The sequence below is a fragment of the Manis javanica genome, chromosome X (genome assembly GCF_040802235.1).
Source record: "Manis javanica isolate MJ-LG chromosome X, MJ_LKY, whole genome shotgun sequence".
Taxonomy (NCBI): Eukaryota; Metazoa; Chordata; class Mammalia; order Pholidota; family Manidae; genus Manis; species Manis javanica.
In genome coordinates, this window is record NC_133174.1 from 93113221 (window position 1) to 93130931 (window position 17711).

Consider the following 17711-nt stretch of genomic DNA (forward strand, 5'->3'; position numbering starts at 1 on the left):
AAAGAAATAACCGTATTTGACAATGAATTTGCAGAACAATCTGAAACCTAACTTCTAAGAGAAAGGACACCTTAAAACAGGCACATCGCAAGCTTTTGCCCTAGATCCTTCACTAGAAGCCCTCAGATATTAAGACCTGAGTTTTAATCCAAGCCCAGATATGTACTTAACTACAGCTATAAAAAAATAGAAGTGACTTTACTCTTTATTTCAGAGAATTGTTGTGAAAATGACTTGGATGACAAAAAAGAAATCACTCCTTGAACAAAGCAAAATAAATATACAGTTTTCAAGTTTCTATTGTGAGATTCAACAGAACAAGTCACTCAAAGGACGCAATGTTTGATTGAGAACATCTTAATTTTATTTTCCTTAATTTTATAAAATACATTTTGTAAGATAAGTTCCTAAAAGTTTATCCTTTATGGGTGTTAAAATTGAAATTCTCTATCAGAAATGAAGGAAACACTTCAGTTGATTAACTCTCTTTGCATGTGTATATGTGTGTATGTATGCATGGGAGGTTTTGGGGAAGGGGTTGGTTATTTGTTGTTATTAAATCAAAACAAAACACAAGGTATGGATTACTTCACTGTCTTTGATCTTGATTGGTTTCTCACAGAAACTTTTCCCATCTCCTGCCTGTATGCAGCCTGGAAGCTTATCTGGTACACTGGTCTGAAAATAAATACCAAGAGTCTTTTGGTAAGCTCCTGTGTCTCCTCAAACATTGCTGAAACCACTTTGGGGGAAAAAACAAAACAACTCTTTACAACAAAGAGCCACCTACAGTCATACCTGTAAAATCTATCCTTCAATGAAGACCAATCAGCCTTTTATTTTTTTAACCCAAAGTTAACACAGAAAGAGAAGACTGAAACCTGGGAGTTATCCAGGCTTCAAACTCTTTCAATGGACGCTTACCTACTGAAGAACTGACAGCTGTGCATTTGATTATGCGAGCTATTCCAGGAAAGAATAACCTGTATATTCCAACTTACTCTTTAACACACTAAATTACCATTACTAAATCAAATTAATCTCCCACTAGCTAGAAAGAATGGTCAAATAAATTATTCAAATTGAGGTTCAAATTGACCAAATCTGTTTCTGCAAAAGGCAGACAGAATAAGTTATAGGAAATCCAAGCAGATGCATGAAACTAGCCAATTTTAAATATCATTTACAATGTTTAATGTCCCATTTTCATTTGTTAGAGAATCAGAATCAAAGACTCATTCTCCAGACCTTTCTGGTACAACCCCAAACAAGATAAACTGGAAAATGTAAAATGCACATCATTCTGAAACAAATTGGGATCTTCAAATCACCACCTGCTATGACTGAATGGCTAACACCCCATGAAAAGAGCACCATTGTGAAGATATGGCAGAGACCAGAGTGCACAACTAACAGAAAAAAGACATGCTATCCAACGAGTTATCTATTTATCTATCCTGTGTCTACCAGAGGGCTGGCTCAGTTTACACCATTAGCCACTAGCAACTGCAGCTCTTCAGGACAGTCTGTTTTCCTATGTGCTGGTTTCTCTCTGTTCTCAGCTCCTTGGAAACCACAGGGTTGTCATGGTAGCTGTTATCAAGAAGGGAGTGAGAAGATGCTGACAACACCCTGTTTCTTTTCTCTAACGAGGTGTAAGGCCCTGTGCCCCCTTTGTCTACACAGACACTACGCTCCCTTATGCAATAAGTAAGGTTGGCTGAGTTAGAGCTTAAATAGTCCTTCACCACCAGGGTCAGTGCTCTCTTTCTGTGGGTGAAAGATCCTTGCTTTGACCCCCTTCTCCCAGCTGCAATAGGTACATATGGGCAAATGCTTTTACTGTTTTGCTGACATATTTTTTTTCTGGCATTCTATCTTCAGTGGTAAGAGGGAGACAGGAATGAGTTTTCTGTTTTGTTCACTAAAGAGAATATATTTGGCCCCTACAGATGGCAAGATGGTCAGGACATCCTTTCTTTCTACCTGAGCATCTTTCTTTCCAATGTGTTTCCATCACTGGAAGTGTCCCTTGAGAAGAAAACACTTCCTGGTCCTCAGGAGATGCTTGAAAATTGAGTAAGAGCCTCCAATTCTTTGTGACTTGCAGTTGGGGAATCACCATCTTAAGCATTTCCCATTTCTAGCAGGAACCAGCTGTGAAGCAAAATGACTAAAAGAGGTACGTAAGAGGGGAGAGTCCACTGAGATACATTAATCACTGCTCAGCTCTCCTTTCTTGTTACTCATCAAGTAAGAAGAGGGCCAGTCAGTGGTAAAGGCAAAGAGTTAACACGGGAGACACAGCCTTGTTGGCTGTGTGGTTAGAGCCTCGCTATTAGAGAAAGGGGCATTTCTATAGGACATCAGAACTTGGTGCCTCGACCCATGAGTTTAAGGACGGCAAAGTTGTAAGTGGCAGCAATCATGAAGGTGAGCTGTAGGGAACAGAAGAAAGAATATGAGTGAGAGTAGCGAAGGAAGCTCTACCTTCTCTAAAGGTTTTAGAAATGAGAAATGGAAGAGATGAAATCATAACTAAATAAAGGAAAAACCCTTGCTTTGCAAAAAGCACCACATCCCAGGCTCTTGGCCTATATACCTGACTGGAAGTCCTCCCTGAGACCTTTCCTTCCAGTGGCCCAGGCCCAGAGAATCAGCTTGACAGGGATTTATTTCACACCTATGCCAGGCCTAGCACTAAGTTCTTCCTTGGGGAAGTGAACAATATGTGGGCTCCGCCATCACACCATGCACCTATCTGAGTGACCTGGGTCCTTTTATAAAATGAGAAACAGCTCGATGTTATAAAAGCCTCAACAGCAGGGGGCCAGGAATTCTGCAAGCTTATCCATGAACATTCACCACTTATTCAGTGGCTACAGATAAATTGCTTCATCCTTCAGTGCCCTAAGCTTTTAATCTAAACAATGAATGTACTCCACTGACACTGCATGGAAACACCATCAGCAGGTCCTGGGAGAGAGAATCACATTATAGTAACAACAATTCTGATAATGTCAGGAGGTCCTTCCAGGATTTTCAGGAGCATAACTAAATCCCTTGGAAAGTGTCCAAGATGGATTCATATTTACAGTATATAGAATTCCAGGCTTTGGAAAATCATGTTGAGTGATGTTTCAGTATTCTTGTCACTGATCTGACCAGGATGTATTGAGAATTAACTATGACTGCAAAGCACTTAGCAATATTACATGCTCTATAAATGCTAAATATTATCACTCCTGACTATGAATTGCTTATGTCCTCTTTCCTCACACCACTTTTCTTCTTCCTGTCCGATGTCTGTAGTTTTTCCACCTTGCCAACCCAAAGTAGAAGTGCACCGTCTCAACACTTTGCAGTATCTTCTCAGTAGCTTCTCTCCAGCATCACAAGGGCAGAAGGAGTCTTTTTGCCCTTCACCATAGCTGTACCCAAGCTATCCCAGAACCATTTATTTGCCAAGATTATTCAAAGGTCACTCACCAGGGAAACCAGTGTGGCTGCAGCCCCCACAAATGCAGCAATAAACAGGTGGAAGGTCATTTGGAACTGCAAGAAAATCCAAAAGGGAGAATTGTTTCTTGCAACAGCAAAAATATGCTCGCTCTGCTGCAATCATGAATGCAGCTTCTGAATGTGTGAATGTCTCTTTGTGTTAATTCTGTATCTCTAAGTTGTCACTTTCCTGAGCATAGGCCTTTCTTCAATGTACACCACAGCATGTAGCCTCATAGCACCCAGAACATAGAATACTCATACAATATTTTAAATCAGCTGGCTCCCTACAGTGTGCCCCGGATCCCAAAATTTGAAGTCAACATTTTGCTTTCAAAGAAATAATTTACTGCCTTCTTCCTCAAGATTTACTTTTATTTCTCTGCCTCATGTATGTATAACATCCATTCTTAATACAGTGCTTTCCTCTTTTCAAATGTACTTCATTTTTACTACTTATTAGAGATTGCTCCAAATTGAAAGTGTTTTGTAAAACCTATGCACATCTCTTTGCATAACTCATTTTCTTGATAAAGTTTTTAACTAAAAGAATGAAAATGTTCATTTGGGGGATTTTGCCTTTAAGCTCTCTCCTTACCTAAAGCTAAAAATTTCTCTTTTAAGGGAAGTCTTGGAATGGAAGACTTCCTATGTAGCTCTAAGGGAAATAGATATTTTCCCACCTATGCTCATTGGCTCAGGTTTACTCAGCCAATATTTTGTAGAGCGCAATCTGCTGACTCAAAACAGCAAAGAGAAACCATGGTCCTTAAAATATAAGGCCATGGAGAGGAATTTGCATGGTATTAGCCATTCCACTGTAAAGTGACCCCAAGGGCCCACTCACCTCAGCTGTCTTGCAGATGGACAGAAGGTTGGAGCCACACACCTTGCCAGGGAAAGCATTCCATGGGAGAACACCTAAGCAAGACATGTAAGTCAACTGGGGTGCACTTCACAGAGTTGTGGGGATATGTGGAGACTTTCCTTCAGAGCCCTTCTTCCATATTTAATCATCCTGACTTAAAAGCTGGATCCTACTAACAATCAGTATCCTCTTTTCTAAATATTTACACAAAATAGAAGGTGATATAGAACAGTCATGAAATCTTGTGTTTGTTTTTGAAATGTGCTGCTTCTGAGCTGGGAACAGCAGTCAACTAGGGGAGAGCAGTGTGAAAAGCCAAAAAAACTCCCACTGCTTCCAAGAAGTGCCCTTCCAAGGGAAGAAATCTCTCCGATTTCAGAGGAGAGGGATTAACAAACAAAGATCCAGGCATCTGTAATCTTATTTTTTCCCACAGGTACCACCCTCCTTACTCTAAGTAAAGAATCAAACATATAGTGTTTCCACAGAGGGTAGGGGAGCCAAGGCACCTGTGCCCTAACTCACCATACATTCTGGCATCAGCACAGAGACTGCCTATACTGGCAGAAGTCTTGCTGGGGAAGGCAATAGACTGGCAGGTGGTCCAGGTGTTGAAGTAAATGTACACAGGCACAGCTGAGCAGGCAAACACCAGGAGCCACACAATGGTCAGGGCATAGGTGATGCCCACAAACTAAAACAATGACATGCGGTGGTTAGAAATCAACATCAGCCTCCAGACGTTGAAACACAAACTGAGAGATCCCAGAGTGACATGTGCCAGACATGAAACCAGATTCCAGGGGTCTCCACCAAATGACATTAGCAAGCAGGGCACGTCTGCCAAATGCCATTGGCAGTATCTACTAGCAAACTGGCCCCACATGTGATAGAGGGTAGGGGGAACGGGTAGGGGTTGGAGTGAGGAGGATCCCTGGGTTAGAGAGGTTTCAGGAGATTTTTTTGGGGGGCAGATAAGGTGTGAAGAAATCAAAACAGATCTTGGAAGAAAGTCGTGCCATTTCTTGCCTTTGGCTGAGCTTAAAAAATGTTCCTTATCACAAGACTTTGGCTCCCTAGTCATTGAGAAAATCCAATAGATTTAAATTTCAGATCCAAAAACCTTTCTAAGCCAACTGCTGGCCACCAAAGACACCACAATACCCCAAAGGATCTTTAACTCTAGAGACTGAAGACCAATGGAAGCATGGCTAGCCCTCACACAAAGACAAAGCATTGAATGTACAGATCTACAGCTGCTCCCTCTGGGACCTCCAACAGTGTAGGATCCCAGAATACTGTATATTCTACCTTGGAGTCTATTATTTGATTCCCATGATCCACCTTCCCTCTCAAATCTGGTACCTACTGTGTCTCAATCCGATGAGTAGCATTTTATACTGTTGGGTAATGAGATCTACTTTTGCTGTGGTCCCTTCTAGGAGGGGAATAAAAGGATACCAACAGATGGCTTAGAAATGGCCTGACTGTACAACGCATTGCACAAAACTCATGCTTTTCATTTTGAGATGAAACTTTCTCAGGAACTTTTGAAATGTGAGGCTAAGCCAGCTGGGCACCACGTTCTTCCTGACCTTTTCGTTCGGCTGTAGCCATCACTTCCTCACTCAAAAGCCAGGCCCCCAGAGAGGACCTGGCCTTGGGTGGGGGTGAGGCCACAGACTCACGCCCAATTGTCCCCCACCCCTTGTTATTGCCACAAAATCCTGAGGATGATCACCTTGTCGGGATGTCCTAGCCATTTTCCCAAACAATGACACACCCGCTCCAAAGAATGAGCTTGATGTTGGCCTCTGGAACCCCTCCCCTTCTGGCCCCCTGTTACCGTTGCGCTCAGGCCCTTGCCGCAGATGGTGGTCTTGTAGTCGCCAAAGATCTGCCTGACCGCGCCAGTGGTGTAGAAGCCCTCAGCCAGCAGGAGGGCCCCATAAAGGAAGAAGAAAGAGGCAGTTCCATAGATGACATACTGGAATGCATGGATCCTGCATGAACACACAGACAAAAGAAACCAGAGAATTGTGCTAATTGAAGACCCAGGTACCTTCCTGCATAGCTGAGGTGGACACTTGAGTGGGTCCCCAAATGAGGCTAGGGGTTCTTTAGAGAAATCACTGGGTTCCTCCTGCATGCTTCCACCTTATCTTTACTGAAGTAAAGGAAGAGAGGGAGCCTGTGGCCAGAAGCACATACTCCTCCACCCACACCTTGCTTACTCTGTGACCTGAAGAACTGGGACCCCACTCTGCTTGTCCGGACCCTTCAGAGATGCTCCCTCAGAGGAGCAAGGAAATAGTAGCCAGACAAGGAGGAAGAAGGTTGGACCCTTACTCTAGGAACAGAAGAGACTTAGCACTGGGCCTGAGCAGACTCCCATGGTGTGTCAAACCAAGACTGGCAGCCACACACTGCCCAGTGATGGAGTCTTCCCACAGTTCTCCATGCCTGCTATGGTGGGGGCTCCAATTCAATGTCAACCCTACCAAGCAGAAGCTAAGAGACGTAGGACAAAGCAGGGCAGGGGAGGTGGGGAGTGAGGAGTGGGCTGGCAGGCAGGCAGATCTATGCTTCCTGAACATGGCACCTTTCCCTGATTTAGGGCTTCTGCAGTGGCATAGGCAGAATCCAAACACACAGGAAAGACTCAGGAATACTGACCTGCTCCACACCCATCCCCTATAGTCACTAATGTACCAAGGAGTTCTGAATCACCAGGATCAAGAGAGAGGGAAAAAGAGAGGGCTTTCAGCAGGATGACAGGTACTTACACATTGATGAGATACTCATAGTCCTGGTAGTTTTTGGAAAAATAGGTCTCAATTAGCTTTTCTGTGCCAGTGAGTGCTTCATGTCCACAGCCACAGAAGAGTGCCACCCCAAAGAAACACAATCCAGTGGCCACCAGGGAAGCAAAGGGGGCCCCTACAAGACATCTTGCACAGCACTCTAACAAGCCTGGGGAAGAAGGAGGGGAAACAGTCAAAGATGTGCAGTAAGTGGCTTGTGCTACTCATACCTTTCTGCCAGATCAGTCAGACCGTGAACTCACATGTACAGCGGGATGTTCACCCCACAGTCCAAAAGCTGGAGAGTCTAGAGCTTTAGGCTTCTGGAATGTGATATTGATTCAAGAATCATACTTTGTTCCCTTCTTGAAAACAAATCCTCATCTTTCATTCCCAGAATTTATGAGTTTTAAAAAAATAATCAGTAATTCAAGTAGCAGGCAATTGAGATTATACAATCATTCTCTTTTCTTATCAGTCCGATTTGTTTGTTTGAGTCATTCATCAGCTCTTCTGGAGTATTCACTATATGGCCAGTATTGTCCTAGGGGTTATGTGGAACGTGACAACATAAAAGACAGAGACTCTGCCATATGGGAGTCTTCCATTTACTGAGGAAGAAATAAGCTAGATAGACTATTGCCCAACAGGATTTGAGCTTTGAAGAGTATTCCATGTGGGGGAAACTTTGGAAATTGCATGCTCCTGGATATTCCTGAATATTGTGCATATTTGCTGCACAGAATGTTTGATACTTCTTAGTTAGCAGTCTAAAGGAAAGGAAGGAACTGGTAGAGGAGAGAAGATGGTTATGGGAGGATTACTATTATTCACAATAATAGAAATGTAGGGTTAATGACTTTGGCCACTTTGCATGGCTGATTGTTCCCCTATATTGCAGCTTGGCCAGTGTCCCCACCCTCCAGGCTCCACTGGGTTCTGTTGGAACAGCTACCAAGAGACTTTGAAGTCAGCAAAGCATGAAATGTCTTTCTGACATGATGAAAACACACCAGGGTCTGGGAACACAGGTGTCTTAAAAGTGCTAAGAGTCCCTGAGATCCCCAGACCTGGTACCCCAGGCCCAGGCCAGTGTTGCTCAGAAACAGGAAAGGCACATGAGAAGTCACAGGTTCTAGGAGCAGCTGTGCCTCAGGTACTTAGCCCCATGCTCTAAGGTGCCACATGGAATGAAACTTAACAAATGTCAAGTAGATGACTGACTAGATGGGGAAATGATGGGCCCCTCAGATCCTCAAAAGGTGAAAGAAATATTAAACACTTCAGAAAGTAATTTATATATATATATACACACACATATATAAACTGATTTATACATCTATTCACATGTCACATAATATATAGAGATACATGTGAATTTGTTTTGTATTCTCTGTATATATATTGTATGTATATGTGAATTATTTGTTTACACATGCAGATAATCAGCAAAAGTGCTTGAGAAGCTGCTATTTTGGAAAAGCATGTTGGGACTTCTTATAAAAAGAAAATAAATGCGTTAATTTTTAGGTTTCAATTTTTATCCAAAGCTCCCTGGTCTATACCAAGGTACCAGGGACTAGGGGAGTCCTTTGCCTGACCCTCTTAGTACTAGTAGAGTTTCTTTTAGGCCCTGAGGGCTTGGACATCTGGTGACTTGCACAGCTGAAATGCATCAATGTGAACAGATTTTGAAGGACCAAATTATCTCTACTATGGGAAAGTTAAGGTAGAAGTATTTGTCTCTGTTCTCCGAGCCACAGAATGAGTGAGTCCTATTACCCACCATCTCCTAAAATGACAGCCCTTCCATGTCCCTCAAAAAGCTTCTTCCGAAGAGATTCTTGTATGTCACATCAGAGATGAGGCTAAGAAGCCTAAGCCAGTGTTTGTAGCTAACATTTGTCGCAGAACTGAATTTCCTTCCTTCCTCCTCCAAGAACCGAACCACTCATATCAGAAAACTTGGTCTCTATGGAAAGCAATCAGTTTGCAGCTGTACTGCCGTAGGTAGAGGCAGAGTTTACTTTATATGAACTTTGCGATAATACTTGGCAAGAGTGCCTCATCAGAGCCAGCAAATGTACACATGCCTGCATGTGTATACCAGAGAGAAAAATTCAGCAGTTGGAATTGATTGTTGTTCTCAGGAAATATTCCAGAAATTGATTTCTTCTTTCTGAACATGTTAAGATACTAAGATGTATCCTGTAAGTCAAGAAAAGGAGCTTGGACACAAACAGCACTGCCATTTTCCTTCTCCGCCTATCCAACTCTTCCCAACCCCCAAACTCTTAGACTCTTCTAGTAAAGAAGGCCTCTGAAGCCTGGGGGGGGGGGAAGGGAAGTTCAGTGACCCCACTGTTCCCTTTCTCCCCAGCACAGGGTCAGGGCTTGGACAGACAGAGCCCTCCATAGCAGATCTGGACAAAGAAGCCTTTTTTTCCCCTGAGATCTCAGGAGCCTCATTGGTATTCTGCAGGGGCCTGCAGGCCTGGGGGTGGGGAGGGGCGTCAGACCCAGGGAACAAAGGCAGAACTGTTTGTTTATCCCAGAATAAGAAGAGCCATCCACCCTAGCAAGTGATCATCCTATGTCCACTCACTCACCCCAGCTTTTTCCCCCTGGGAAGAGCTAAATGGTGGTACAGGTGTGATCTGGGATAGAAGAACTTCAATGCTTGATACCCAAAACAGAGGATTCCATTCTACATTCTAGCTGATGCCCCATCCTGGGTTGTAAAGATGAGGATATACCTCCTGAGTGTATTTGATCTCTCGATCATTATCCAAATAACCGGAGTGTCCTCTGTAGTTCTCACTGGGTGATAAAGGGCTGAGGCTTGAGAACAACTCTGAACCCACCAACTGATACTTTTTTTTACATTCATTTTTCTATTTTCCCAGAGCTCAAATAACTTAGCACCCCCTTTTCTGTTCCATTGCCACTCAAAACAAGGGACAAGAAGGACATATGCTTTAATAACTCTTTAGCGTGGAGTTGGAAACAAATGGCCCTGGATAAGTCTGTCACTCTTGAGCTATAAACAGTTCAACAGTATCAGCATAAGCATCAAATGTCCATCTTCACAAGTGAAATGAAACGTTTATTCTGGGGGCATTTACATTCAGCAGAAGTGAGGAATCTCAGTGTGTCCAGGCAAGAAAATCAAAATTTGTATTCCAGCTGGGAAAATCTCAGAACGTGCAAGAAATGGTCTTCAACAAAGTTTTGACAACCAAAACATTCTGAGAAAGCAAGGTTCATTGGGTTCACTCTGATTTTTCACAGCCCAGGAAATGTTCTTGGGAATGTGTGAACAATAGCCTAAAGCCACAGGCTCCTCATTTCAGAACCCTTCATGGTTGAAAGGGTATGGGTTTGATTCAGGAAAGCTGTGAGGGATTCTGGAGAACTTCCTTGGTTCTTTCAAGAGATATTCTCACATCTGCAGGCTAGCTAAATACAGACTGTGACATGGGAGAGCTGGCATAAAAGAACTATATAGTAATAATATTTCCCAATGCAACTCAATTGGATTAAGTCACCAGACTTTGATGAGAGGTCTTAGAAAAAAATAATGACCTTCCCCCAATACTTGGCTTTCATTTCTGCAGAATTTATATGGATTCAGTACCATTATTAAGCACATGTACATTAACCTAGATGATATCCCTGGCTGGGTTCTGCCTTGATAGGTTTGGAGACTGTATTTCCCCTCCCACACATCTCCCAGGGGTTTCTCAGGCCTTGTTATTACTCAGACAACTTTGAAAGAGTCATTCTAGTTGTCAGACTAAGCAACCTAGGTTTTATGAGGAAGAAGAGGGAATTACAAGTCTCTTCCTTTCTTCAAAGACCTTTCAGTCTTGTTGGGGAGAACAAACTTTTGTCTGCGAATCAAAGACCAAAGCTACCTATAATATAGTGTTAAAATGTTTATAAGCAAATCCTGTGGACAATATGTAAACAAAGGGGAAATATTTCGTGTTGGCTAGATTTAACTGCAAACTCACAAAACTCATCTAATCTATCGGTAATAGAACTTCAAGCCCTGCTCACCAGTGCTCTTCACAGGAGTCTGACAAAGATCAACAGGACTGTTGTGACTCTTATCATGATCCATGTCCATCCAAGGGGCTCTGTTGATCTTGATGCTGTCTCTTTAAACAGGAGCCAAGCGCTCCCCAGCCCTCCCTCCTTTCCCATGCCCTGGGCACGCCTCAAGGACCAGCTCCACATGGAAATTCAGTGTGAATCTGGGAGGGAGCTCTTCAAAGGGAAGAGAGGAAGGGCTTTCGTCTAAAGGGATGGTAGAAAGAGACTAATTGTGCCTTGCACAATTCCCAGCCTGTCCCTTGAATCCAGCTGACAAAGGGGGAGATAGAAGAATCCTATACAATAGAGCTAAACAACAGGCAGGCTCATTGAGTGAAAAACTGAACCCATCTCCCTAAGTCTCTAATATGCACTATAGTCTTACCCACCTCCCAGAATCCACCCCTTAACCTAACCCCATGAACAGAGGCCTCCTTGATCAGGGCCTATAGCAGTTGACAGGGCCAACATGTTAGAGCAGCCGTGACTGGTACTGGGGATGGATGAGGATCAGTGGGTGGGTTCTAGTTGTAAAACAACAATCAAGAGGTGCCAAAGACAAAGACTTTTGCTTCTGGGCTGATCCTGGTCATACAAAGCCCTGCCTATAATCTTGTCTTCCCTACATGAAATAACCACTTATCCCACATTCAAGTGCCAAAAAGGGCCATGCGCTGGGGCACAGGAATCCACACCTGCTGGGTCATCAAGTCATACGGACAGAGCTAAATAAAAAGGAATCTCAGCTAACCTTCTGGACAGGTATTATTATTACCATGGCAACAGCATCTGGACCACGTTGTTTCCTCTACCGCCTGTTCACACACACACACACACACATGCATGTATGTCAATTTATGTCCAAACACTAGGGGGGTAAGGTAGAAACTTGACTGTTAAACTCACTCCCTGACACATTGTCTTCAATTTACCCACTTATGGGAAGGTGAAAGAGAAGCACCTGGCACTAAACTAAAAGACAACATTTCCATACTTTTCTCCCCACATCATCAGTCTCCCACCAATTCCTCCTCTGTCCTTGGTTGGAATGTGAAGCTGATCTGAGGAACCTTGTTCTCTTCCTTGGGATGTCACTGACTCTTTTGCAAAGCCCCACCTGGCAGTGAGCTCAGAAGCCAGTGCAGAGCTGAGAGATCACTTTAGGACCATTTTAAGATAGCTAAGGAGGAATTAATCAGTGCTTGCTGAGCTCTAGATGTAAGTTTGGCAGTGCACAGGCCCTGAGCATGGGAAAAGAGAAAGCTGCTCTGTTTGCCTGCCATGGTTAATGTGACCCTTCCTGATCATGTCACTGCCCTGACTTGGTATTCCCTGAACCTGAAGTTCTGAGGGCAAGGAAGGCATTTCACAGTTGCTTTCTTTCACGACCAAGAACTATACCCTGGGGATGGTTTTCAGGCCTTCAAGACAATACAGAAAAAAGCAACAAGGGGAAAAGAAATCCCTGGCTGGGTTCTACCTTGATGGGTTTGGAGATTGTATTTCCCCTCCCACCCATCTCCCAGGGGTTTCTCAGGCCTTGTTCTCAGACAGCTTTGAGAGAGTCATTCTTGTTGTCAGAGTAAAGTTCCAGCTTTCCTAGTGCACGGCCAGGACAAAAGCCCCACAAAACAGAGCAGATCTTCCAATCTGGCTGGTTCTCCATGAGCTCCTCTGAACCTGCGGGGCCAATATGAGAAGTGGGATGGGGAAGGCTGCTCATGATCATTTCAGTCAGTTTCTCCAGGAAGAAGAAATTAATGTGCCCTTTTGGATCTGGTTTCTTTTTAGCTTTTGGCATTCCTGTGCCATTCTTGCCATTGTGGTGGGATTCAGTTAGTCGAGGCATTTTATAAACCTGGAGTCCTGCTCTGCCTCCACACTTTTTGCCTGGGCTACATTCACTTACTCTGAGCCAGTCCAAACTATATGTATTGCTCAGAAAACAGCCACCTTTGGAGGAAAGCATCACAGTCTGGTTACCAGGGTAACAGCTACTGTTCTCAAACAAGAGGCTTGCAGGGACCAATGTTTTACTTTTTGGTAAAGATGTTGTGTTACTGAGCAGAGAATAATGAGCTACTGCTTTTTGGTTCTTCTCTGGTACCATTCTTACCCCAAAGACTCATTTGGAACATCCCCCTCCCAAGTAGGGACAAGGTTTAATGATCCATCATTTCCCCCATAAACCTCTGTGCAGGCACTACTAAAGTCAGTGTTCCTTTTCACTTCCAATCTGATGGGATTCTATATGGTTGAGGTAGTGAGCATCCTGTTCCTGGAGGTAATTAAGTAGGGGCTGTAAGAACTTTTCATTGGCTGTTGTAGAAGAGACTTCTGCATTGAGAGTTGGCTCAGACACCTTCTAAAGTTTCTTCCGATCCTAGATTCCATGATATAATTTGTCTACTACAATTGTTAAACAGCAGCACAGTCCATGTCAGAAGTAGTAGCAGTTCAGTACCTTGTTCTAATGGTCTAATATTTACAAAGTATTTCAGGTGCATTGTTACTGAAATAATGAAAACTCAATCATGATCACCCAGCCCAAATATTGCCCACCTCCAGGATCTGGGATCCGATACATGAACTCATCTGTGCCTTTATCTCTGACAATCTCCCCTGGAGGAAATCATTCAGACTCCATAACAGAAAACTGTCCTGTGGTCATCTTTATTTGTTCCTGCTTTTTACTCAGGGCTTTCATCCTCTGAGGAAGTAGTGTTCACCATCCTCCTTTACTCTGTCTCTCTGTTCTTAATTCATAACCTACCCAATCAGCTGCCATGATACTAGGTAGGGTTCCTGCTGGTACCTAGGACAGGAAGTGAGTTCCTCCAATATTCACTTCCCACTGGCACCACTCAACTGGTCAAATGATTCTTACCCAAGAGCACAAAGTGCACACAAAGAAAGCCCAACCATTTTGGAAAAGCAAGAGTCAGCCTGCATATGTGTTATTATATAATAATCAGTATTATCATGATTTACAATTGTTAGAGAGCTTTCCCATTTTCAAAGGACTTCCAAATCATGATTACGTGATTTTCACAACCCTGAAAGCAGACAAAGCAGTTTTTGTTATCCCCATTTTTTAGATGCTGAAATTATAATTCACAGTGACCTACCCAAAATCATAAAGTTAATAAGTGGCAGATCTGGCATTTGAACTTGGTTGTGTTGACTTTTAGTCTAGTGTTCTGCCCTCTGAATTATCCTACCTGAATATATGCTTTAAAGAGCTCTCTCAGTGTTTCAAGAGGAAACAACCTAAAGGCTGAAACCAGCTTAATATAATTGAAAACCTATCTCCGTGAATATTGTTGCATCTTCTGAATACTACATTTGATGGTGAAAACACAGGGCAATTGATTCTCATTTCATTTAAGATGCATTCAAGCTGCTACTCTTGTTTTGCCAAATATGAGCAATGTCTCCGTATCTCTGTGGCATCCTGTGTGGACAAAGACCTTCATGCTCTGCACACCTTGCTCTAAGTAGACACTACCAGAGAGACCAGACCTCATACCTTCTCTTTGTTCACAGAAACTAGAGAAGCCCTCAACACTCAACCAAGTCAGCAAAAGCCCTACGGTCCCAGGACTCTCCTTGTCATAGCAGCACTTTAGAGTCTGACCCATGCCCTCAGGAAGGCTAAGTCTGTGATATTTATTAGACATGGTTACTGATGTGTATACACACATACAAGCTCACATGCACGCACGCACACACACACCCCTACCCATATCAATTCCCATGGTAAAGCCATCAGGGACTTTATTTTCATTTCCTGAACCTGAGATTGGCCTCCTCAGGCACGGTCAAACCTGAATCCATCTTACCCAATTGCCCAGTTTCATTCTGATGCCCAACAGGGTCCAAATTTTACATTAAACAAGCAGTTATCTGGTATATCTGAGGGCTAGCCAACACTCAGCTGCTTCCAGAAGAACCAAGAATGTCAGCTGACCGGGCCATTACCAGGGCCTGGGAAGTAGGGGAGAAGAGAAGGTAGAGGGAAGTGAGGGGTAGGAGGACACATGACCACATCCAACCTAGTGGGCACTCTCTTCAAGGACCTGTGCGACTCTGCCTCCACGTGCTGCAGGAGTTCTTTGGCAATAAAGCAGCATTCTCAGTACAGCAGAGAAAGAGTTAATCTAATTGTGTGCTAAGGAATTTAAAAGAAAACAAGTGCCAAAACACAACTCATTGAAAACATTGGAAACCCCAAAACCCAAAGTTGGAAATTCTCTTACAAATTCCTGGGCCTGCCTGAATCTTCCATACTAAAGTTTTTGAAACTCACCCATGTCTTTGGGACTCTGACTCCACTTACAGCCGGCTGGCTAGTCTGCTTTGCGGCTGACTTTGTTCAGCTGGATGGATCCTGGTCTCTCCAGTCTCCTTCTTCGGTCCTTTACTTTTTCTCTCTGAGTATCTTTGTCCTCTTCTCCTGCAATGAAAAGGGCTTTCTGATTGACAGCCAACCCCCTTAAAGAGACAGACCCGCTTTCCTCCTCCTCTCCTCCTCCCCTTCTCCTCTCTTTGTCCCCACCTCCTCAGGGAGACACCCTTTTCTAAGGGCTCCATCTTCTCTTTCCGTCTTCCACTACCAATTGTTTCATTCTCTTTTTTTTTTACCTAAGGCTTGCCTGTGTGGAATTTCACTTTGCTGCAGTGGCATCTGGAAATGGGGTTTAGGGGTGGAAATGAAAAGAAGAGGTCCTGGAGCCTCCAAGTGATCCTTGGGTCTAGTTGGTGTAGGAGGTGGCACCCAAACATCAGAAGACATGGAAGTGGGACCCCTGGCCAGAGGGTCGGGGTCAAAAGCTTAGATGCTATCTCCCAGGGTCCTTTCAACTCTATGCCAAACCCACCCCTCACTCTTAGCTGTCCTTGACCTTGTTCACCTTTCCCCTCCCCACCTCTGAGCAAATAAGCACCCCTCCCCTACCCAGCTCTAGAAACCCAGCAGAGAAGAAAAATTTGTCTTTTAAAATAATTTCCTCCAGATCCTTTTTGGTTTCATCTGAATGAAGACAAAACACAAGCTGTTGATTTCATGAACAGATTTTGACCAAGCTGGGGGAGGCTTCACTTGGATTAATTTCATAGATATGATAACACAGACCTAGAGACATGGCAAGACCTATGCAGGGTCACAGAATAGGCTACAGAAAAGGTCAGAGTTAGAGATGTGGGTGATTTCCAGTGATGGTGACTGACTTTCAGACAAGTCAGGAACATGATCTAGGAATCAGGTAGTCAATCTCCCATCCTGAGACTGTAGTGTCATCAGAGAGCTAAAGCCAGGCTGATGAGAGGCAGGGAGTGAGTTGGGGTGAAGCAACAGGTGCCAGTGAGGGTGGAGAGAAGGAGAAAGGAAATCTAGTCCTGGCTTCAGAGAAAGAAATGCTAAGGAAAAATGGCCAAGAAGCAAAAATAGGGCAATGAAATATGAAACCTGCCCTACCAATAATAGTTATTTCTAAGGCCTGTGAAGGTATTTGAGTGCCCAGTGCTAGGTGGGATTAGCGTGGGAAGGTTTTCTAGAAGGCACGAATCTTGACCAGTATTTAGCTAGGCTCCTTGTTAGTGTTTTCAATCCCTTCAGGAGCCTCAGAGAGACACAACTTTCTTTACCTTGTGGCCCACACCTTCCCATGGGTGGTCTATAAGGAAACTGGCTGGCATATAACTGAAGGAGTACCTGTTAGAAGACTCCAGAGAAAGAAGGTATGGTCCTCCAGAATTTTTCCTATGGCTTTGTCTTGGAGTCAGAAAGGAAGGAGGTAGTGAGCAGAATCTAGAATCTTTTTGTTGGGGGGGAGGCAAGACTGCATTTTACAGTTTTCTCTTTGGGCTGTGACCTTGGACATGTTTTTGGATTGGGCTCTGCTGTTAGGAAATGAGTGAGTCTTCTCCAGATGTCCCTGTGGGTCGAACTGGGTCCTGAATCCTGCAGTATTTGAGACTTGTTTGGAATCCCAGACCTCTAGATCCTTTGCTCTTATACAAGCCCCAAGGCTTGTAAATGCTGCCCCTGTTTAGAACCATATAGCAGTAGCTCTCCAGAGCAGACCAGATTTAGGCCATATGACTGATCCAGGATCCCTGACCTCAGTGGCACTGCTCTCCAGCCATGGACTCTGCCTGCCAAGGAAGCTGAGTTGTAGGACTGTGTCAACAATTAACCTCTGGATGGTTGTTGTCATACTGGGCCTGGAGAAGAGGGGTGACTAAAAGCAAGCAAGAAGCCACCAAGTGCATGCCCTCAGTCCCTCAGATGACAGAAGGAACTGAGTCCAAACATTGTGGGTTCTAATATAGGAGATGAGGGAGATGTTTTTTCACAGCTCATGCAGGTGAGATGGCACTTCACAGAGAGGAAACTGCTCAGGCCAGGCCCCTTCACAGTAACAAGCTCAGATGACAAA

General features: G+C 43.8%; 1 protein-coding gene across 2 annotated transcripts; it reads right to left on the bottom strand.

Annotated features, from left to right (window-relative positions):
- Window positions 1–341: 341 nt before the first annotated feature.
- On the bottom strand, window positions 342–15727 carry PLP1 (proteolipid protein 1). 2 transcript variants are annotated; one of them, XM_017676147.2, is made up of 7 exons: window positions 15581–15727; window positions 7156–7342; window positions 6216–6372; window positions 4895–5063; window positions 4349–4422; window positions 3490–3555; window positions 342–2438 (listed from the first exon to the last, which is right to left on the bottom strand). In XM_017676147.2, the coding sequence occupies exons 1-7, from the start codon at window positions 15582–15584 to the stop codon at window positions 2367–2369; spliced, it is 729 nt and encodes a 242-aa protein (XP_017531636.1). In that variant the 5' UTR covers window positions 15585–15727; the 3' UTR covers window positions 342–2366. The 2 variants fall into 2 exon arrangements, with proteins under 2 accessions (XP_017531636.1, XP_017531635.1); XM_017676146.2 differs by having other exon boundaries at window positions 6111–6372.
- Between the last annotated feature and the right edge of the window lie 1984 nt (window positions 15728–17711).

What these genes read in the sequence shown, in the direction of transcription:
- PLP1 (XM_017676146.2), bottom strand. An exon ending in GGCTAGGACATCCCGACAAG is followed by an intron (nt 5,064 to 6,110) that starts GTGATCATCCTC and finishes TCATTGTTTTAG; the next exon opens with TTTGTGGGCATCACCTATGC. An exon ending in CCATCTGCAAGACAGCTGAG is followed by an intron (nt 3,556 to 4,348) that starts GTGAGTGGGCCC and finishes ATTTTCTTGCAG; the next exon opens with TTCCAAATGACCTTCCACCT.